Below are 21,866 nucleotides of genomic sequence, written 5' to 3'. Positions count from 1 at the left end.
CATAGGGGACCCTGGCACCCAGGAAGCCATCACCCCATAGGGCACCCCACCACCCATCGCTCCATAGGGAAACTAGAAATTGGGCACCCATAGGGGACCCCAGCACCCATCGCTCCATAGGGGAACCCGAAAGTGGGCACCCATAGGGGACCCCGGTGTCTGGGCATCCATAGGGGTCCCCAGCACCCATCGCCCCACAGGGCACCCCGGCATCCGGGCCCCCCGTCACCCCATGTAGGACTCCAGGAACCCATCGCCCTATAGCGGACCCCATTGTCCGGGCCCCCCATCACCCTACACAGGACTCTGGGCACCCTCTGCCCCACGGGGGACCCCAACATCTGGCCCCACATCGCCCTAGAGAGGACCCAGGCGTCCGGGCCCCACATCGCCCTATATGGGACCCAGGCGTCCGGGCCCCACACCGCTCTATAGGGCACCCAGGCGTCCGGGCCCCACACCGCTCTATAGGGCACCCAGGCGTCCGGGCCCCACATCGCTCTATATGGGACCCAGGCGTCCGGGCCCCACACCGCTCTATAGGGCACCCAAGCGTCCGGGCCCCACACCGCTCTATAGGGCACCCAGGCGTCCGGGCCCCACATCGCCCGACAGGGACCCAGGCGTCCGGGCCCCACATCGCCCGACAGGGGACCCAGGCGTCCGGGCCCCACATCGCCCTATATGGGACCCAGGCGTCCGGGCCCCACATCGCCCTATAGGGCACCCAGGCGTCCGGGCCCCACACCGCCCTATATGGGACCCAGGCGTCCGGGCCCCACACCGCCCTATAGGGCACCCAGGCGTCCGGGCCCCACATCGCCCTATAGGGCACCCAGGCGTCCGGGCCCCACACCGCCCTATAGGGCACCCAGGCGTCCCGGGCCCCACACCGCCCTATAGGGCACCCAGGCGTCCGGGCCCCACACCGCCCTATAGGGCACCCAGGCGTCCGGGCCCCACACCGCCCTATAGGGCACCCAGGCGTCCGGGCCCCACATCGCCCTATAGGGGACCCAGGCGTCCGGGCCCCACATCGCCCTATAGGGCACCCAGGCGTCCGGGCCCCACACCGCTCTATAGGGCACCCAGGCGTCCGGGCCCCACACCGCTCTATAGGGCACCCAGGCGTCCGGGCCCCACACCGCCCTATAGGGCACCCAGGCGTCCGGGCCCCACACCGCTCTATAGGGCACCCAGGCGTCCGGGCCCCACATCGCCCTATAGGGCACCCAGGCGTCCGGGCCCCACATCGCCCGACAGGGGACCCAGGCGTCCGGGCCCCACATCGCCCGACAGGGGACCCAGGCGTCCGGGCCCCACATCGCCCGACAGGGGACCCAGGCGTCCGGGCCCCACATCGCCCGACAGGGGACCCAGGCGTCCGGGCCCCACATCGCCCGACAGGGGACCCAGGCGTCCGGGCCCCACATCGCCCTATAGGGCACCCAGGCGTCCGGGCCCCACACCGCTCTATAGGGCACCCAGGCGTCCGGGCCCCACACCGCCCTATAGGGAACCCAGGCGTCCGGGCCCCACATCGCCCTATAGGGGACCCAGGCGTCCGGGCCCCACATCGCCCTATAGGGAACCCAGGCGTCCGGGCCCCACATCGCCCTATAGGGGACCCAGGCGTCCAAACCCTTGTCACCGCAGAGAGGACCCAGGCGTCCGGGCCCCACATCGCCCTATAGGGGACCCAGGCGCCCGGGACCCCCATCGCCCCACACCTCCCGGTCCCACCCCCGCCGTCCGCAGCCAATCCGCGTCCTTCCCGCCAAAACACCGCCCGCACGAGCTCGCCCCCCCCCCACCCCGGCCGTGTTCCCCACCCGGCATCCCCCCCCACCACCACCTTCGGCGACCCCCGCCGCCATCTTGGCGCCCACAATGGCGGCGGCGCCGGGTCGCCCCCCCCCCCATTCATCCACACCCCCCCATCCCCTTCCCCGATGAGCAGCGGCGGGGAGCGACGGCGGCGGCGGGCGCGGGGGGCGGCGGGCGCGGGGTATCGGCGGCGGGAAGGGGGCGGATGGCGGCGGGGGAGGGCGATGCGCGGCCGATGGTGGGGCCGGGCCGGGCCGCACCACCATCACTTACCGCCGAGCGCTGCGACGGCCGCGGGAGGGAGTGGGCGGAGCCGGCGAGGCGTCACTTCCGCCGCTCCTGAGGACCCGCCCACCGCGGGGCTGGCGCTCGCAATCGCCTGATCCCGCCGCCTCACCATAACCACCACCAACCCCCCCCGTCCACGCTGTCGCCAAAACCCCCCCGGTTTTAGCGTCCCCTCCACGGTGTCGCCAACCGCCCCCGGTCCCGCTGCGCCCCGCCGAGGCCTCCCCGCGAGGCGGGGTTTGGGGGGCGATTTCCGAGCAGGCGGCACCGCGGGCAGCCCCCGCGCCGGGGGTCCTCAGGGATCGCGTTGCCACGGCGACGGCGGGGAAGCTCCGCCCCCTCCTCGCCGCGTCGCTATGGCGACGGTTCCCGCCACGGCCTGGCCACGCCCCTCCCGCGGAGGCGGGGGGGGGGGGGACACGGGGCTTTGTGGGGGGGAACCCGGGGGTCCGGGGAGGGGGGACAGTATTTCGGGGGGACACGGGGGTCCGAAGGGGGACCCTGGGTCTGGGGGGACCCAGGGGTTCGGAGGGGACCCGGGAATGGCGGGGGGTGGGGGACACCCAGGGGTCTGGGGGACACAGGAATGTGGGGGGGGGGCACAGGAGTTCGGGGGGGGGGGGGGACAAAGGCATCCGGGGGGACCCAGGAGTTTGGGGGGACACGGGGGTCGGGAGGGGTGGGACAGTATTTCGGGGGGGACCCAGGAATCTGGGGGGGGACCAAGGGGTCTGGGGGGGGGGTCCAGGAGTTCGGGGGGGGGGGCACAGAGGTTTGGGGGGGGGCCCAGGAGTTGGGGGGGACCCAGGCTTTTGGGGGGGACCCACAGCTTTGGGGGAGGACCCAGGAGTCCAGGGGACCCCAGACGTTCTGGGGGGACCCAAACTTTTTGGGGGGGGAACCCAGGATTTTGGGGGGGTCCGGGCCCCCCCCCAAATGACATCCCGGAGCCGGGCTGAGGGACCCCCTTTATTGAGGCCCCGCCCCCTCGCGGAGGGGGCGTGGCCGGAGGACGGGGGGCGGGGGGAGGAAGGGGGCGTGGTCAGGGCTGGGCGTCGACGCTGATGGTGGCCAATGAGACGGTCTCGGTGGAGAGGCTCCGCCCCTTCTCGTAGATGAGGTAGAGGAAAGGGGCGTGGCCGCGGGGCCCGGGGGGCGGGGCCGCCAGCGAGGAGTACCCGCTGGGCCCCGCCCACACGCGCAGGCCCCGCCCCCACCACGTGCTGCCGTTGGTGAAGCTCCAGCGCAGCGTCAGGTTCACCCCTGCGCGGGGGGGGGGGGGAGGCGGGGCCTCAGGGGAGGCCACGCCCCTCATAAGCCATGCCTCAGACCACGCCCCCCGCATAAGCCACGCCCCCCGCATAAGCCACGCCTCCTATATAAGCCACGCCCCCCCCTTTTTCCCCTCCAAACCCCCGGATCTTTGGGGTCCCCGGACCCCCCCCAAATCCCCCCCCCCCCGACTCCCTGGGTCCCCCTGAACCTCCCCCCGGGTGCCTGGGTCCCCCCCAAACTCCCCCGGGACACCTGGGTCCCCCCAAACCCCCCCCCCCAGAATCCCGGGTCCACCCAAACCCCCCCCCCCAGACTCCCGGGTCCCCCTGAGCCCCCCGAACACCTGGGTCCCCCAAACCCCCCCCCCAGAATCCTGGGTCCACCCAAACCCCCCCCCCCAGACCCCCGGGTCCCCCCGAGCCCCCCGAACACCTGGGTCCCCCAAAGCCCCCCCCAGACCCCCGGGTCCCCCTGAGCCCCCAGCACACCTGGGTCCCCCCAGATATCTGGGTCCCCCCAAACCCCCCCCCCAGACTCCCGGGTCCCCCTGACCCCACCAAACACCTGGGTCCCCCAACCCCCCCCCCCAGAATCCCGGGTCCCCAAACCCCCCCCCCCCAGACTCCCGGGTCCCCCTGAGCCCCCCAAACGCCTGGGTCCCCCAACCCCCCCCCCAGAATCCCGAGTCCACCCAAAACCCCCCCCCCCAGACCCCGGGTCTCCCTGAGCCCCCAAACGCCTGGGTCCCCTAAAGCCCCTTGGACCCCCGGGTCCCCCTGAGCCCCCCCGGATGCCCCGATTCCCCCGAACCCCCCCCAGATGCCGGTGTCCCCCCGAGCCCCCCAAATGTCTGGGTCCCCCAAACCCCCCCCAAACCCCCAGGTCCCCCCCAAGCCCTTTGGACACCTGGGTCCCCCAAACCCCCCCCCCAGACTCCTGGGTCCCCCCGAGCCCCCCGAACACCTGGGTCCCCAAACCCCCCCCCCAGACTCCCGGGTCCACCCAAACCCCCCCCCCCAGACTCCCAGGTCTCCCCGAGCCCCCCAGCACACCGGGGTCCCCCCAGATATCTGGCTCCCCCAAACCCCCCGCTCCCCCCCAAGCCCTTTGGACACCTGGGTCCCCCAAACCCCCCCCCAGACTCCTGGGTCCCCCTGAGCTCCCCAAATGCCTGGGTCCCCAAAGCCCCCCCGGACTCCCGGGTCCCCCTGAGCCCCCAAATGTCTGGGTCCCCCAAACCCCCCCCCAGAATCCCGGTCCACCCAAACCCCCCCCCCAGACTCCCGGGTCCCCCTGACCCCCCAAACACCTGGGTCCCCCAAAGCCCCCCCTTAGACCCCCCGGGTCCCCCCGAGCCCCCCAGCACACCGGGGTCCCCCCAGATATCTGGCTCCCCCAAACCCCCCCCCCAGAATCCCGGGTCCCCCTGAGCCCCCCGAATGCCCCCCCCAGAGTCCCGGGTCCCCCTGAACGCCTGGGTCCCCCCAGATGTCTGGGTCCCCCAAACCCCCCCCCAGAATCCCGAGTCCACCCAAACCCCCCCCCCTAGACCCCCGGGTCCCCCCTGAGCCCCCCAGCACACCGAGGTCCCCCAGATATCTGGCTCCCCCAAACCCCCCGCTCCCCCCCAAGCCCTTTGGACACCTGAGCCCCCCCCAAGGACGCCTGCCCCCCCCCGTGCCCCCCCCCGGCCCCGCTCACGCAGGCTCTGGTGGGCCGGGTTGCTGAAGAAGAGCAGGTCCCCGGTGAGGAGGACGCCGGCGGCCACGGCCGGGTCGGGCAGCGCGGGCTGGAAGGTGACGGCGGCGGGGGCAACGTCTCCCCCCCGTCCCAGCTCCGCGCCACCATCCGGCACCGGCACCGGTAAAAGTTCTGGTTCCGGATGTTAACGGCGATGGAGCCGTCGGGCAGCTCGTAGGGCTGGGGGGGGACGGACACACACACACACACACACACATGGCTGCGGCCCCCAAAACCACCCCCCCGCCCCCCCCCAACACCTGGGTTCCCAGGGAGACCCCCCCCATTGCACCACACCCCCCGGCCCCGGCCGCCCTGGGTCCCTTCTATGGGGGGGCTGGGGGGCGCCCGGGCACCCGGGTCCCCAGGGAGACCCCCCCATTGCCCCACACCACCCGGCCCCGGCCGCCTGGGTTCGGGGGCTCCTGGGGGTCTGGGTCCCTTCTATGGGGGGAGTCTGGGGGGCTCCTGGGGGTCTGGGTCCCCCCTATGGGGGTTCTTGGGGGGCTCCTGGGGGTCTGGGTCCCTTCTATGGGGGGGTCTGGGGGGCTCCTGGGGGTCTGGGTCCCTTCTATGGGGGGGCTGGGGGGGCGCCCGGGCACCTGGGTCCCCAGGGAGACCCCCCCATTGCCCCACACCCCCCGGCCCCGGCCGCCTGGGTTCGGGGGGCTCCTGGGGGTCTGGGTCCCCCCTATGGGGGTTCTTGGAGGGCTCCTGGGGGTCTGGGTCCCTTCTATGGGGGGGTCTGGGGGGGCTCCTGGGGGTCTGGGTCCCTTCTATGGGGGGGCTGGGGGGCGCCCGGGCACCTGGGTCCCCAGGGAGACCCCCCCATTGCCCCACACCCCCCGGCCCCGGCCGCCTGGGTTCGGGGGGGCTCCTGGGGGTCTGGGTCCCCCCTATGGGGGTTCTTGGAGGGCTCCTGGGGGTCTGGGTCCCCCCTATGGGGGTTCTTGGGGGGCTCCTGGGGGTCTGGATCCCTTCTATGGGGGGGGTCTGGGGGGGCTCCTGGGGGTCTGGGTCCCCCCTGTGGGGTTCGGGGGGGCTCCTGGGGGTCTGGGTCCCTTCTATGGGGGGAGTCTGGGGGGGCTCCTGGGGGTCTGGGTCCCCCCTGTGGGGTTCGGGGGGGGCTCCTGGGGGTCTGGGTCCCTTCTATGGGGGGGTCTGGGGGGGCTCCTGGGGGTCTGGGTCCCTTCTATGGGGGGGTCTGGGGGCTTCTCTATTGGGGCCCCCTCTATGGGGGGGGGTCTGACCCCCCCCAGCCACCCAGGTCCCCTCTTTGGGGGGGGGGTTTTAGGATCTCCCGGCCACCGGGGCCCCCCCCCAATACCTGCATGCCCCCCACCCTTGAACGCCTGGGTCCCCCCCCAGATGCCACGGTCCCCTCTACGGGGGGGGTCTGAGCCCCCCCAGTCCCCCGGGTCCCCTCTATGGGGGGGTCTGAGCCCCCCCAGACACCTGGCACCCCTCTATGGGGGGGGTCTGAGCCCCCCCAGCCCCCTGGGTCCCCTCTATGGGGGGGTCTGAGCTCCCCCAGATGCCTGGCACCCCTCTATGGGGGGGGGTTTAGGGTCTCCTGGCCTCCTGGGCCCCCCCTGATACCTGGGTGCCCCCCACCCTTGAACACCTGGGCCCCCCCAGCCCCCCGGGAACCCTCTATGGGGGGGTCTGATCCCCCCCAGACGCCTGGGACCCCTCTATGGGGGGGGGTCTGAGCACCCCCAGCCCCCCCGGGTCCCCTCCATGGGGGGCGTTCCGGGGTCTCCCGGCCACCCGGGTCCCCTCTTTTGGGGGGTGTCGTCGTGTCCGTGTCCGTGTCCCCCCCCGTCCCTCCCCCCCCCCCCTCACCTGGCACTCTGTCGGGGGTGAAGTCGTGGGGGCGTCGGGGGGCGCCGTAGGGGATGGCGGGCAGGGCCCCCCCCCAGCGCCAGCGCCGCCCCCCGTCGTCGCTCAGCAGCAGCCGGACCCCGTCCCGCTCCGGCGTCCGTGGCCGCAGAACACCAGCCGCCCCCGCCCCGGCGCCCGCCGCTTCTGGGGGGGGGGACACACACACACACCCACGTGGGACACCCCCCCCACACCCTAAACCCCCCCATGTGGCCCCGCACCCCCCCGTCCCCCCCCCAGTTCCCCGCTCATGGGGGTCCCTGCCCCATTCCTGGATGCCCCCCAATGCCTGGGACTCCCCCCAGAACGCCTGCGAACGCCCCCCCGAAATGGCTGGGACCCCCCCCCCCCGAAAGCCTCTTCCCCCCCCCAAACCTGTGGGTGACCCCCCCTCTAGACACAGGGCAACCCCCCAGACTCCTGGGACCCCCCCACCCCGACCGCCTGGGTGCCTCCGGACCCCCAGGTTCCCCCCGCCAGACCCCCAGTCCCATCCCCCCCCCCCCCCAACACTGGGGTCCCCCCCGACCCCCATGTTCTCCCCCCCCTCCCCAAAACCCTGGGTCCCCCCAGACCCCCCTGGAGCCCTCAAAGACACCCCAGACCCCCCCCAGACCCCCATGTCGTCCCCCCCTCCCCGAACACCCAGCTCCTCCCAGACCCCCAGGACCCCCCCAGACCCCCATGTGCCCCCCCCACACCCCCTGGAGCCCTCAAATACACCCCAAACCCCCCCAAATCCCCCCCAGACCCCCATGTCCCCCCCCCCGAACCCCCGGCTCCCCCCAGACCCCCAGGACACCCCCAGACCCCCATGTGTCCCCCCCCAGACCCCCCTGGAGGCCCTCAAAAAACCCCCCAAATTCCCCCCAACCCCCCCCCAGACCCCCATGTCCCCCCCCCCGAACCCCCGGCTCCTCCCAGACCCCCAGGACCCCCCAGACCCCCATGTGTCCCCCCCCAGACCCCCCTGGAGCCCTCAAAGACACCCCAAACCCCCCCACATCCACCCCCAACCCCCATGTCCCCCCCCCTCCCTGAACCCCCGGCTCCTCCCAGACCCCCAGGACCCCCCAGACCCCCATGTTCCCCCCCCAGACCCCCCTGGAGCCCCTCAAAGACACCCCAACCCCCCCCAAATCCCCCCCACACCCCCATGTGCCCCCCCCCCCCCCCCCCCGAGCCCTCAAATACACCCCAAACCCCCCCAAATCCCCCCCAGACCCCCATGTCCCCCCCCCCTCCCTGAACCCCTCAGTCCCCCCAGACCCCCAGGACCCCCCCAGACCCCCATGTGTCCCCCTGGAGCCCTCAAAAAAACTGTAACCCCCCCCCCCAACCCCCTGAGACCCCCATTTCCCCCCCCCCTCCCCCCAAACCCCTGGGACCCCCGTGTGCCCCCCCCGCCCCCCCCGGGGTACCTGGATGCCGTAGCCGGGCCCGGGGGCGAAGACCTCGTTGCCCAGGACCCCCGAGAGGTTCTGGGGGGGTCCCCAGGACCTGCCCCCGTCGCGGCTGCGCAGGAGGTGGGTGCTGGGGGGGCCGCAGCCCTGGGGGGGGTGGGCGCAGCGGGCGAAGAGCAGCAGCACCTCCCCCCCCGCCACCGCCAGCGCCCCCAAATTCAACCCGTCCCCCCCCCAGCCGTCGTCCGCCGCCACCCGCGTCGGGCCCCACGTGGCGCCTGGAGGGGGGGGGGGACACACACACACCGTCAGACCCCCCCCCCCCGAGCCCCCCAGCCCCCATTTCCCCCCCCCCCAGGGCCACAAAGCCCCCCCCGGGTCCAACAGGGCCCCCCCAGGAGGCCCCCAACCTCCCCCAGAAGATCCCCCCCCGGAGGTCTCAGACCCCCCCTCCAGGACCCCCTCAGTGCCCCCTCAACCCCCCCAAATCCCCCTCTAGACCCCCCCAGCCACCCCCCCCCCAGCGACCCCTCATTTCCCCCCCCCCAAGACCCCCTTGGACCCCCCAAGGACATCTCAAACCCCCAAATCCCCCTCCAGCCCCCCCCCCCCAGTACCCCCCACGCTCCCCCCATTTCCCCCCCAGACCCCCCCTTCAACCCCCCCCCAACGACCTCCCAACCCCCCCCAAATCCCCCCAGGGACCCCCCAGATCCCCTTGGCCCCCCCATTCCCCCCCCCAGACCCCCTTAGAGCCCCCAAAGACCTCTCAAACCCCCAAATGCCCCCCCCCAGGACCCTAGACGCCCCATTCCCCCCCCAGACACCCTTAGATCGCCCGAAGACCTCTCGACCCCCCCAGATCCCCCCCTAGACCCCCCCAGACCCCCAAAGACCCCCCAAATTCCCCCCCCCCGGGACCTCCCAGACCCCCTTGGCCCCCCCCAATTCCCCCCCACACCCCCTTAGACGCCCCCCAAAGACCTCTCAAACCCCCCAAATCCCCCCCAGACCCCCCAAAATTCCACCTCAGACACCCCATTCCCCCCCCACACCCCCTTAGACCCCCCCAAAGACTTCTCAAACAACCCCCCAAATCCGCCCCCCAGACCCCCAGAATTTCACCTCAGACCCCCCATTCCCCCCCCCAGACCCCCCAAAGACCTCTCAACCCCCCAAATCCCCCCCCAGACCCCCAGAATTCCACCTCAGACCCCCCATTCCCCCCCCACCCCCCCAAAGTTCTCTCAAACCCCCCAAATTCCCCCCCAGACCCCCGTAATTCCACCTCAGACCCCCCAAATTCCTCCCCAGACCCCCTTAGACCCCCCCAAAGACCCCAAAACCCCCCCCAGACCCCCGTAATTCCACCTCAGACCCCCATTCCCCCCCACACACCCCCAAAGACCTCTCAACCCCCCCAAATCCCCCCCAGACCCCCATAATTCCACCTCAGACACCCCATTCCCCCCCACACACCCTTAGGCCCCCCCAAAGCCCCCCAAACCCCCCCCAGACCCCCCTAATTCCACCTCAGACCCCCCATTCCCCCCCCACACCCCCCAAAGACCCCCCAAAAACCTCTCAAACCCCCCAAATCCCCCCCCAGACCCCCATAATTCCACCTCAGACACCCCATTCCCCCCCACAACCCCTTAGACCCCCCCAAAGACTTCTCAAACCCCCCAAATCCCCCCCCAGACCCCCAGAATTTCACCTCAGACCCCCCATTCCCCCCCCCAGACCCCCCAAAGACCTCTCAACCCCCCCAAATCCCCCCCCAGACCCCCATAATTCCACCTCAGACACCCCAAATTCCCCCCCAGACCCCCTTAGACCCCCCCAAAGACCCCAAAACCCCCCCCAGACCCCCGTAATTCCACCTCAGACCCCCCATTCCCCCCCACACACCCCCCAAAGACCTCTCAACCCCCCAAATCCCCCCCCAGACCCCCATAATTCCACCTCAGACACCCCATTCCCCCCCACACACCCCCTTAGGCCCCCCCAAAGCCCCCCAAAGCCCCCCAGACCCCCATAATTCCACCTCAGACCCCCGTTCCCCCCCCCAGACCCCCCAAAGACCTCTCAAACCCCCCAAATTCCCCCCCAGACCCCAGAATTCCACCTCAGACCCACCATTCCCCCTCCCAGACCCCCCAAAGTCCTCTCAAACCCCCCAAATTCCCCCCCCCAGACCCCCCCGCGCCCACCTCCGTCGGGGGAGTGGCGGCAGGCGATGACCTTGGCCCCCACGTCGGCGGCCGAGCGTTTGCGCCCCTCGGCGCAGGCCACCAGGGCCCCCCCGGGGTGACGGCCACCAGCGGCACCCGGAAGGTGTGGACCCCCCCGTGCCCCTCCCCGCTCACCCACAGCAGCTGCTCCCGCACCACCCGCGGCTGGATCTGGGGGGGGGGGGGGGCAACGGGGGGGTTAATGGGGGAAAAAGGAGGGGGGGATCGGGGGGTCCTGGGGGGGGGGGGGATTTGAGAGGTCTCTGGGGGGTCCAAGAGGGTCTGGGGGGGGATTTAGGGTGTCCAAGGGGGCCTGTGGGGGTCCCCGGGGGGTGCCAAGGGGGGGGGTTGAGAGGACTTTGAGGGGTCCAAGGGGGAATCGGGGGGGGCTGGGGGTCCTGGGGGGGGATTTTTGGGATTTGAGAGGTGTTTGGGGGGCCCAAGGGGGGTCTGGGGGGGGAAATGGGGGGTCCAAGGGGGTCTGCGGGGGGGGGAATTGGGGGGGCAAAGGGGGGGGGGCAAGAAGGGTGTTGGGGGGAAATGGGGCAGGTTGTGGGTCCGGGGGGAGATTGGGGGGAGGGGGTCAAGGGGCACTTAAAGGGGGGAGAGGGGTCGGGGGGGCAGTAAGGGGGGCACAGGGCAATGGGGGGGGGTCTTTGAGGGGCTCTGGGTGGCAGTAAGGGGGGGGCAAGAGGGGCGTTGGGGGCAAACGAGGGGGACAGTCGCCAGGGGGGCCGGGGGGGGGGGCACTGGGGAGGGCATGGGGCGATGCGGGGGTCCTTGAGGGGCTCTGGGGTGGGAGGGGGGGTGAGGGGGGCATTAAGGGGGGGGCCAAGAAGGGTGTTGGGGGGCAATGGGGGGGGGGGTGGAAACTGGGGGGTCAGGGGTCCCTAATGGGGGGGGCAATGGGGAGCGCCGGGGGGGGGTCCCTGTGCCGTTGGGGGGATGTGGGGGGAGCCCTGTGGGGGGGGGTGTCGGGGGGGGGTGTCGGGGGAGGGTCCCGCCCCCCCCACCCCCCCCCCCGGTACCGTCTCGGGGGTGGCGGCCTCCCCCCCGCCGGCGGCGGCGGCGCCCATGGCCAGCAGCAGCGCCGGCAGCAGCCGCGGCTCCATCGCGGCCCCTTTAAGGCGCGGCACCCCCCACCCCCCCCCGCGCGCGTCACGTGACACCGCCCTCACGTGACGGCGGCGAGAGGGCGGGTCCCGGCCGTTAAAGCGGCGACGACGTCCGCCCCCTCCCCCGCCAAACCAACGCGCGCGCGGGGAGGGGGGAGCGGGGCCTCGCCTTAAAGGGGCAACGCGCGGTGGGGGCCCACCAGGGAAAACCAGCCCGTTTTTAGGGAAAAACCCCACGGATTTTTTAGGGAAAAAAACACTTTTATTGCACTTTTTTGCCTCTCCCCGAAGCAGGAAGAGGCGCCGGGGGGGGGGGGGGGAACTGAGGTGGGCCCCACCCATCGCGGTCCCTTTGAAGGGTGGGGCCCCAGCCTTAGCCCCGCCCCCCCACTGCCCGCACGCAGGGGGCGTGGTCGGCGCTGGCCACGCCCCCCCTCGCGCCCCGCTGCATGATGGGAGGGGCGGGGTCAGGAGTCGGCCAATCGCAGCATCGGGCCCGAGGGGGTGGGGACGCTGCGGGGGGGGAGGGGTCAGAGGTCATGAGGGGGTCAGGGGTCACGTGGGGGGGTCACTCAGAGTTCACCGGGGGGTCACCCGCGGGCATCCAAAGGGGGGGGGGGGGGGAACCTAAAGGTCACCCAGGGGTCAAAGGTCACCCAAAGGTTACCCAGGGGTCAGGCATCACCCGGGGGGGGGTCACCCAAGGGGTCACCTGGGGGTCAGGGGTCACCCAAGGGTCAAGCAGGGGTCACCCGGGGTCAGGGGTCCCCAGAGGGGTCACCCAAGGGTCAGGGGTCCCCAGGGGGGGTCACCCAAGGGTCAAGCAGGGGTCACCCGAGGGTCAGGGGTCACCCAAGGGTCAAGCAGGGGTCACCCGAGGGTCAGGGGTCACCCAAAGGTCAAGCACTGGGTCACCTGGGGGTCACCCAAGGGTCAGGGGTCCCCGGGGGGGGTCACCCAAGGGTCAAGCAGGGGGTCACCCGAGGGTCAGGGGTCACCCAAGGGTCAAGCAGGGGTCACCCAAGGGTCAGGGGTCACCAGAGGGGTCACCCAAGGGTTAAGCAGGGGTCACCCAAGGGTCACGGGTCACCAGAGGGGTCACCCAAGGGTCAAGCAGGGGGTCACCCGGGGGTCACCCAAGGGTCAGGGGTCCCGGGGGGGGTCACCCAAGGGTCAAGCAGGGGTCACCCGGGGGTCAGGGGTCACCCACGGGCTATGGGGGGGGGTTCCCCCAGGAAGGCACCGGGGGGGTGAGGGGTCGCGGGGGGGTCAGAGGTCGGGGGTCGGGGGTTACCTGCGCAGCAGCTGGGCCCCCAGCAGGTCGTGCAGGAGGTAGCTCAGCCCCAGGCCCAGCCCCAGCCCCCGGCGGGCGCCCGGGGGGGTCCGTGGCCCCCGCAGCTCCCCCAGCGCCACCTCCCGGTGCCGCGCCCGTCGCACCCGCGCCAGCAGCACCCGCCGCCCTGGGGACACGGCTCAGGGGGCAGCGCCGGGGGGGGGGGGGCGGCACCGCCCCGGGGATTCGGGGGGGATCGGGGCGGGGGGGGGGGGATCGCAGGGGAGTCCTGAGGGGGTTGGGGGGAATCCTGGGGGGGTCTCGGGGGCTGTTGGGGGGACACTGGGGGGTGTTGGGGGGGCTCAGGAGGGTTCCTGAGGGGGGTGGGGGCCTCGGGGGGGTGTTGGGGGGGCTCAGGAGGGTTCCTGACGGGGGTGGGGGCCTTGGGGGGGCATTGGGGGGATCCTGGGGGGGGTTGGGGACCTCGGGGGGGCGTTGGGGGGATTCTGGGGGGGGTTGGGGGGGCTCAGGAGGGTTCCTGAGGGGGGTGGGGGCCTCGGGGGGCATTGGGGGGATCCTGGGGGGAGTTGGGGGCCTCGGGGGGGTGTTGGGGGGATTCTGGGGGGGGTTGGGGGGCTCAGGAGGGTCCCTGAGGGGGTTGGGGGCCTCGGGGGGGGCATTGGGGGGATCCTGGAGGGAGTTGGGGGCCTCGGGGGGCTGTTGGGGGGATTCTGGGGGGGGTTGGGGGGGCTCAGGAGGGTTCCTGAGGGGGGTGGGGGCCTCGGGGGGGTGTTGGGGGGATCCTGGGGGGAGTTGGGGGCCTCGGGGGGCTGTTGGGGGGATTCTGGGGGGGGTTGGGGGGGCTCAGGAGGGTTCCTGAGGGGGGTGGGGGCCTCGGGGGGGCGTTGGGGGGATCCTGGGGGGAGTTGGGGGCCTCAGGGGGCTGTTGGCGGGATTCTGGGGGGGGTTGGGGGGGCTCAGGAGGGTTCCTGAGGGGGGTGGGGGCTTCGGGGGGACATTGGGGGGATCCTGGGGGGAGTTGGGGGGATTCTGGGGGGGGTTGGGGGGGCTCAGGAGGGTTCCTGAGGGGGGTGGGGGCCTCGGGGGGGTGTTGGGGGGATTCTGGGGGGGTTGGGGGCCTCGGGGGGGTGTGGGGGGATTCTGGGGGGGGGTTGGGGGGCTCAGGAGGGTTCCTGAGGGGGGTGGGGGCCTCGGGGGGTGTTGGGGGGATTCTGGGGGGAGTTGGGGGGGCTCAGGAGGGTTCCTGAGGGGGTTGGGGGCCTCGGGGGGGCATTGGGGGGATCCTGCGGGGAGTTGGGGGGCTCATGGAGGGTGTCTGGGGGGGTCTGGGGGGAGTTGGGGGCTCGGGGGGGGATCCTGAGTGGGGGGTGGGCCTTGGGGTGGGGGGGGGTTGGGGGGATCCGGGGGGGGTTCGGGGGTCCCTGGGGGGCTCCCGGGGGATGTTGGGGGGGATCCCAGGGGTTCCCTGGGGGGGGGGGTCCAGGGTGGGGTGGGGTTCGGGGGGATGGTGGGTGGGTCCCGGGGGGGGGTTGGGGAGCTGAGAGGGGTGTTCCTGGGGCGGGGAAGGGGGTCCCGGGGGGCTCCTGGGGGGCTGAGTGGGGTCCCAGGGGGGGTTGGGGGTCGGGGGTGATTCCTGGGGGGCTGAGGGGGGTACTGGGGGCATTGGGGGGCTGGGGGGGGTGTCCTGGGGGGCTGAGGGGGGTCCCGGGGGGGTTGTTCCTGGGGGGCTGAGGGGGGTCCCGGGGGGGGGGGGTTGTGGGGGAGGGCCCCTGGGGGGCTGAGGAGGGTCCCGGGGGGGTTCCTGGGGGGCTGAGGGGGGTAGGAGGGTTCCTGGGGGGCCGAGGGAGGGCCTGGGGGTTGGTCCTGGGGGGCTGAGGGGGTACCGGGGCATTGGGGGGCGGGGGGGGGCGGTTCCTGGGTGGCCGAGGAGGGTCTGGGAGGGGGGTCGGGGGGGTGTTCTGGGGGGCTGAGGGGGGTACCAGGGGCATTGGGGGGCGGGGGGGGTGTTCCTGGGGGCCGAGGAGGGTCTGGGAGGGGGGTCGGGGGTCAGGGGGGTGTCCTGGGGGGCTGAGGGGGGTCCTAGGGGGTTGGGGGGCTGGGGGGGTGTTCCTGGGGGGCTGAGGGGGTACCGGGGCATTGGGGGGGGGGTTCCTGGGGGGCCGAGGAGGGTCTGGGAGGGGGCGTTGGGGGTCGGGGGGGGGTGTCCTGGGGGTCTGAGGGGGGGTCCCGGGGGGGTTGGGGCGGGGGGGTCCCCACTCACCGCGCAGGAAGGCCCGGACGAAGCGCCCGACCCCCGGCACCGCCAGCCACCAGCTGCCGGCGTCTCGCACCGTCAGCACCCCCGCGGCCACCAGCTGCCTGGGGGGGGCACACGGGCCATGGCTGGGGGGCCCAGGACCCACGGCGACCCCCCCACGCCCCCACAGGGGGGACCCCAACCCTCTGAGAGCACCCAAGGCCACCTCGGGGTGGGCTGTGGCCATCCCAGTTCCCCCCCGGGGACCCCGAATCCCCCCCCAGCCCCCCCAGGGGACCCCGAATCCCCCTCCCGGGACCCCGAATCCCCCCCCCAGGACCCCCCGTGCCCCCCCCACCCGTGACACCCCCATTCCTGAAGCCCAGTAGCCACCCCAGCCCCCAGAGAGGCCCGAAATCCCCCTCCAGCCCCCCGGAGGGACCCCAAATCCCCCCCCCAGCCCGCCCGGGGGACCCCGAATCCCCCTCCCGGGACCCCGAATCCTCCCCCCAGGACCCCCCCGTGCCCCCCCCACCCGTGACACCCCCATCCCTGAAGCCCCGTAGCCACCCCAGCCCCTGGAGGAGCCCCAAATCCCCCCCCAGGTCCCCTGAGGGACCCCAAATCCCCCTCCAGCCCCCCCGGGGGCCCCCGAATCCCCCTCCTGGGACCCCGAATCCCCCCCCCAGAACCCCCCCGTGCCCCCCCCACCCGTGACACCCCCCATCCCTGAAGCCCCGTAGCCACCCCAGCCCCCGGAGGAGCCCCAAATCCCCCCCAGCTCCCCTGAGGGACCCCGAATCCCCCCCAGCCCCCCCGAGGGACCCCGAATCCCCCCCCAGGACTCCGAATCCCCCCCCCAGGACCCCCCGCGCCCCCCCCCCACCCATGACACCCCCATCCCTGAAGCCCCGTAGCCACCCCAGCCCCCAGAGAAGCCCCAAATCCCCCTCCAGCCCCCCCGAGGGACCCCAAATCCCCCCTCCAGCCCCCCCCGGGGGACCCCGAATCCCTCCCCAGCACTCCGAATCCCCCCCCAGGACCCCCCCGTGCCCCCCCGACCCGTGACACCCCCATCCCTGAAGCCCCGTAGCCACCCCAGCACCCGGAGGAGCCCCAAATCCCCCTCCAGCTCCCCTGAGGGACCCCGAATCCCCCCCCAGCCCCCCCGAGGGACCCCAAATCCCCCTCCCGGGACCCCGAATCCTCCCCCCAGGACCCCCCCGTGCCCCCCCCACCCATGACACCCCCATCCCTGAAGCCCCGTAGCCACCCCAGCCCCCAGAGAAGCCCCAAATCCCCCTCCAGCCCCCCCGAGGGACCCCAAATCCCCCTCCAGCCCCCCCCGGGGGACCCCGAATCCCTCCCCAGCACTCCGAATCCCCCCCCCAGGACCCCCCCGTGCCCCCCCGACCCGTGACACCCCCATCCCTGAAGCCCCGTAGCCACCCCAGCCCCCAGAGAGGCCCGAAATCCCCCTCCAGCCCCCCCGAGGGACCCCAAATCCCCCCCCCAGCCCGCCCGGGGGACCCCAAATCCCCCCCCCAGGACCCCCCCGTGCTCCCCCGACCCGTGACACCCCCATCCCTGAAGCCCCGTAGCCACCCCAGCCCCCGGAGGAGCCCCAAAACCCCCCCCAGCTCCTCTAAAGGACCCCGAATCCCCCCCCAGCCCCCCCGAGGGACCCCGAATCCTCCCCCAGGACTCCGAATCCCCCCCCAGGCCCCCCCCGTGCCCCCCCCCAGCCCCGTACGTGACGTCGCCGTCCCCGAAGCCCAGCTCCCGCACGCGGCTCTGCTCGTAGCTGAGGTCGGGGCAAACGGCCACGGCCGAATCCAGGAAACGTCGCACCAGCTCGGCCCGGGGGGTCCCGGCCACCCCCGCCAGCACCTGGGGGAAGTGGGGGGGGGGGTCAGGGGAAGCCCCAGAAACCCCCTGAGCCCCCCCTCAACCCCCCCCACAAACCTTCTCCCTGTAGGGCTCCATGAAGACGACCCCCAGCGTGTCGGTGCCCAGCCCCAGGTGCAGCAGCCGGATCCGGCCCTCGTCCCTCAGGCGATTCTGGGGGGGGCGATGTAAAAAGAGAAAAATGGGGGGGTCGGGGGGGGTTCTTGGGCGTTTTAGGGGGGCTCAGGGAGGGTGTTGGGGGGCAGGGGCGGGGGTGCGGGGGGTCCAGAAAGGGTTCAAGGGGCTCAAGGAGTCGCAGGGTGGGTCCTGGGGGTTTTGGGGGGGGGGGTCAGGGGGTGCTGGGGGCGTCTTATGGGGTCTTGGGGGTGTTGGGGGGGGGTCAGAGGCTCCTGAGGGGTGCTATAGGGCTCCGACGGGGGGGGCAGGGGTCTCAGGGAGTCTCAAGGAGGGTCCTGGGGGTTTTTTGGGGGGGGGGGTCGGGGTGGCCAGGGGGTCCTGGGGGTGCTGTAGGGCTCCGGGGGGGGGCCCCAGGGGTCTCAGGGAGTCGCAAGGTGGGTCCTGGGGGTTTTTGGGGGGGGGGTCAGGGGGCGCTGGGAGGGTCTTATGGGGTCTTGGGGGTGTTGGGGGGGGGGGGGGTCAGAGGCTCCTGAGGGGTGCTATAGGGCTCCGGGGGGGGGGTGGGGGGGGGCAGGGGTCTCAGGGATCCGCAAGGTGGGTCATGGGAGTATTTGGGGGGGGGGGGGGGGGGGGATGTGGCCGGGGGTCCTTGGGGGGCCCTGGGGGTGCTGTAGGGCTCCAGGGGGGGCCCCAGGGGTCTCAGGGAGTCAAAGGGGGGGTCCTGGGGTTTTTTTGGGGGGCTCAGGGGGCACTGGGGGGTGCTTGGGGGGCTCCTGAGGGGGGCTATAGGGCTCCGGGGGGGGCCCAGGGGTCTCAGGGAGCCTCAAGGAGGGTCCTGGGGGTATTTGGGGAGGGGGAGGGTGGCCAGGGGGTGCTGCGGGGGGGTCCTGGGGGTGCTGTAGGGCTCCGGGGGGGGGGCCCCAGGGGTCTCAGAGACTCTCAAGGTGGGTCCTGGGGGTTTTTTAGGGTGGGGGGGGGGTCAGGGGGTCCTTGGGGGGTGTTGTAAGTCTCCGGGGGGGGGGGGGGGGGGGGCGCTCCTGGGGTCTCACAGGCCTCATGGGGGCAGCGGGGGGCTGGGGCTCTCAGAGCGGGTGCTGGGGGGTCTCAGGGGCCCTGGGGGGTGTCGGGGGTCCCGGGGGGTCCCGGGGGGGGGGGGGTCTCACCAGGTGCCGGTCGACGGCGGTGCGGTCGGGGACGAGGCTGTAGAGTTGGTGACGCAGCACCAGGGGGGGAGGGTGTCCCCAAAGAGCCCCCGCGGGAAAAGGGCGGCCACGGCCCCCAGCGCCTCCTCCACCGCCCCGGGGCTGCCTGGGGGGGGGGGACGGGGGACAGGAATGGGTGGGGACCCCCAAAAAACCCCCCCCACGCCCCTCCCCCCCCCACAACCCCCAAACGCCCCCCCCCCCCCCCCCCCCCCCCAGGATCCCCCCAAACCACCCTGGGGCCCCTCCAAAACCTCCCAGTGTCGTTTCCCCCCCCCCCAGCCCCCCCGAGACCCTCACCGCCCCCCCAAGCGGCCCCAAAAGCCCCCAGGGACCGTGCAACCCTCCCCCCCCCCCCCCCACTCTCCCGGGACCCCCAACCCCCCCCCAAGTCACCTCAGAGTCCCCTAAAACCCATCAGAATCCCCCAAAACCCCCCCAGGGACCTCAACCCCCCCCCCCCCGTATCCCCCCTCAACGACCCTCAACTCCCCCCCCCGGGGACCCCCCGCATCCCCCGGGACCCCCACCTGCCCCCCCCGGAGCCCTATAAAACCACTCCAGGACACCCCAAGTCCCCTCGGGAGCCCCCAGACACCCCCGGGACGCCCCCAGACTCCCCCGTGACCCCCTCCCGAACCCCCCCCCAGGACCCCCCCAAACCCTCCCCCGGACCCCCAGAGGCCCCTCAGGGTCCCCCAAACCCCCCGGGACTCCCCCCGTGGCCCCTTCGAATCCCCTCCGGGACCCCCGGAGGCCCCTCAGGGTCCCCTAACGCCCCCCAGGACGGCCCCAGACCCCCTTATGACCCCCCGAACCCCCCAAAGTCCCTTCAGGAACCCCCAAAGGCCCCTCAGGGTCCCCCGAACCCCCCCGGGACCCCTCCAACCTCCCCCTCGGAACCCCCAAAGGCACCTCAGGGTCTCCCAAACCCCCCGAGATGCCCCAAACGTCCCCCAAGACGCCCCCAAACCCCTCCGTGGCCCCTTCGAATCTCCCCGGGACCCCCCAAACCCCCCTCAGGGTCGCCTAAACCCCGCCGGGACGCGCCCAGCCCCCTCTGTGACCCCCCAAACTCCCTCCAGGACCCCTCAAACCCCCTCCCCGGAGACGCCCCGGCCCCCCCCCGGTACCGTCGGGCCGCGGCGGGTCCCGGCAGCTCCTCTTGGCCTCGAAGGGGCCGCCGAGGAGGCGGCGGCGGCCCATGGGGGGGGGGGGGCTCCGGGCTGCGGGCCCCGCGGCGCCCCCTCCTGATGACGTCGTGCCGCTTCCGCCTTCCCACAATCCCCCCTCGCCCGAGCGCGCAGTGATGACGCAACGACGCGCGGGGCGGGAGTTTGCCGCGAGGGGGGCGTGGCTTCCGCGTAGGGGGCGTGGTCTCCCGGCAAGGGGGCGGGGCTGCCTCAAAGGGGGCGGGGTTTGACTGGCGGGGCGTTGTTTGGCTGGAAGGGGGCGTGTCCTTTACTAAAGAGGGCGTGGTTTATCCAAAGGGAGGCGTGGCCATCCTTAAAGGGGCGGGGCTTTCTTAAAGGGACAGCGCGCCCGGCGCCTCTGAGCGGGGGGAATCGGGCTGAACGGCGGGGGCGGGGCGGGGGGGATGGACGGAACCATGTGGGGGCGACGGGGGGGGTGGGGGGGGTTGGACTGACCCATGTGGCCCCGGGGGGGGGGAATCAGGGGGGCTGGGGTGAACCAGTGGTGCCAGCGGGGGGGCCGGGGCTGCCCCCCAGGGCTGGGGGGGGGCGGGGGGGGGGGGGGTCCAGGGATGCGGCCGGGGCTCTGTGGGGGGGTCCAGGGCTGTCGGGGGGGGGGGGGGTGTCTGTGGCTGCCCCCAGACTATGGGGGGGGGTCCCAGCTGCCCCCCGGGGCTGTGGGGGGGTGTCTGTGGCTACCCAGGGGCTATTGGGGTTGCGTGTGTGGCTACCCAGGGGCTATTGGGGGGGTGCCTGTGGCTACCCAGGGGCTATTGGGGGGGTGCCTGTGGCTACCCAGGGGCTATTGGGGGATGTCTGGGGCTACCCAGGGGCTATGTGGGGGGTGCCTGTGGCTACTCAGGGGCTATGGGGGGTGTCTGTGGCTACCCAGGGGCTATTGGGGGATGTCTGGGGCTACCCAGGGGCTATGTGGGGGGTGCCTGTGGCTACTCAGGGGCTATGGGGGGTGTGTCTGTGGCTACCCAGGGGCTATGGGGTGTGCATGTGGCTACCCAGGGGCTATTGGGGGGTGCCTGTGGCTACCCAGGGGCTACAGGGGTAGTCCCAGCTGCCCCCTGGGGCTATGGGGGGGTGTCTGTGACTACCCAGGGGCTATGGGGGAGCTGCCTGTATCTACCCAGGGGCGATGGGGGGGGGGGTCTGTGGCTACCCAGGGGCTATTGGGGGGTGCCTGTGGCTACCCAGGGGCTATTGGGGTTGTGTGTGTGGCTACCCAGGGGCTATTTGGGGGGTCCCAGCTGCCCCCTGGGGCTATTGGGGTTGTGTGTGTGGCTACCCAGGGGCTATTGGGGGATGTCTGGGGCTACCCAGGACCTATGTGGGGGGTGCCTGTGGCTACTCAGGGGCTATGGGGGGGGGTCTGTGGCTACCCAGGTGCTATGGGGGGAGTCTGTGGTTACCCAGGGGCTATTGGGGTTGTGTGTGTGGCTACCCAGGGGCTATGTGGGCTGTGTGTGGCTACCCAGGGGCTATTGGGGGATGTCTGGGGCTACCCAGGGCCTATGTGGGGGGTGCCTGTGGCTACTCAGGGGCTATGGGGGATGTGTGTGGCTACCCAGGGGCTATTGGGGTTGTGTATGTAGTTACCCAGGGGCTATGGGGGATGTCTGGGGCTACCCAGGGGCTATTGGGGTTGTGTGTGTGGCTACCCAGGGGCTATGGGGGGTGTGTGTGGCTACCCAGGGGCTATTGGGGTTGTGTGTGTGGCTACCCAGGGGCTATGGGGGGTGTCTGTGGCTACCCAGGGGCTATGGGGGGGGTACCTGTGGCTACCCAGGGGCTATTGGGGTTGTGTGTGTGGCTACCCAGGGGCTATGGGGGGGGTCTGTGGCTACTCAGGGGCTATGGGGGGGGTCTGTGGCTACCCAGGGCCCATGTGGGGGGTGCCTGTGGCTACCCAGGGGCTATGGGGGGTGTCTGTGGCTACCCAGGGGCTATGGGGGGGTGCGTGTGGCTACCCAGGGGCTGTGGGGGGTGCCTGTGGCTACCCAGGGGCTATTGGGGTTGTGTGTGTGGCTACCCAGGGGCTATGGGGGGTGTCTGTGGCTACCCAGGGGCTATTGGCGGATGTCTGGGGCTACCCAGGGCCTATGTGGGGGGTGCCTGTGGCTACTCAGGGGCTATGGGGG

At 72.7% G+C, this 21,866-nt stretch overlaps 2 protein-coding genes across 2 annotated transcripts; both read right to left on the bottom strand.

Annotated features, from left to right (window-relative positions):
* Nucleotides 1-3,071: 3,071 nt before the first annotated feature.
* On the bottom strand, nucleotides 3,072-11,763 carry NEU1 (neuraminidase 1). The gene is given in 9 exon segments (XM_074571514.1): nucleotides 3,072-3,378; nucleotides 5,092-5,202; nucleotides 5,205-5,310; nucleotides 6,983-7,107; nucleotides 7,110-7,158; nucleotides 8,436-8,695; nucleotides 10,631-10,723; nucleotides 10,726-10,933; nucleotides 11,680-11,763. Coding segments are annotated over 9 exon segments (1,257 nt in total). The 3' UTR covers nucleotides 3,072-3,157.
* Nucleotides 11,764-12,012: 249 nt separating this feature from the next.
* On the bottom strand, nucleotides 12,013-20,000 carry WHR1 (winged helix repair factor 1; the record flags this gene model as incomplete). The annotated part of the gene is made up of 7 exons (XM_074571513.1): nucleotides 12,013-12,279; nucleotides 13,061-13,226; nucleotides 15,321-15,418; nucleotides 17,050-17,186; nucleotides 17,262-17,357; nucleotides 18,485-18,629; nucleotides 19,657-20,000. Coding segments are annotated over 7 exons (1,032 nt in total), but the record flags the coding sequence as incomplete, so codon positions are not given.
* Between the last annotated feature and the right edge of the window lie 1,866 nt (nucleotides 20,001-21,866).

The sequence above is a fragment of the Larus michahellis genome, unplaced genomic scaffold (assembly GCF_964199755.1).
Source record: "Larus michahellis unplaced genomic scaffold, bLarMic1.1 SCAFFOLD_546, whole genome shotgun sequence".
Lineage (NCBI taxonomy): Eukaryota > Metazoa > Chordata > Aves > Charadriiformes > Laridae > Larus > Larus michahellis.
The sequence above is the reverse complement of the archived record's forward strand: the minus strand, read 5'-3'. Positions and strand labels throughout refer to the sequence as shown.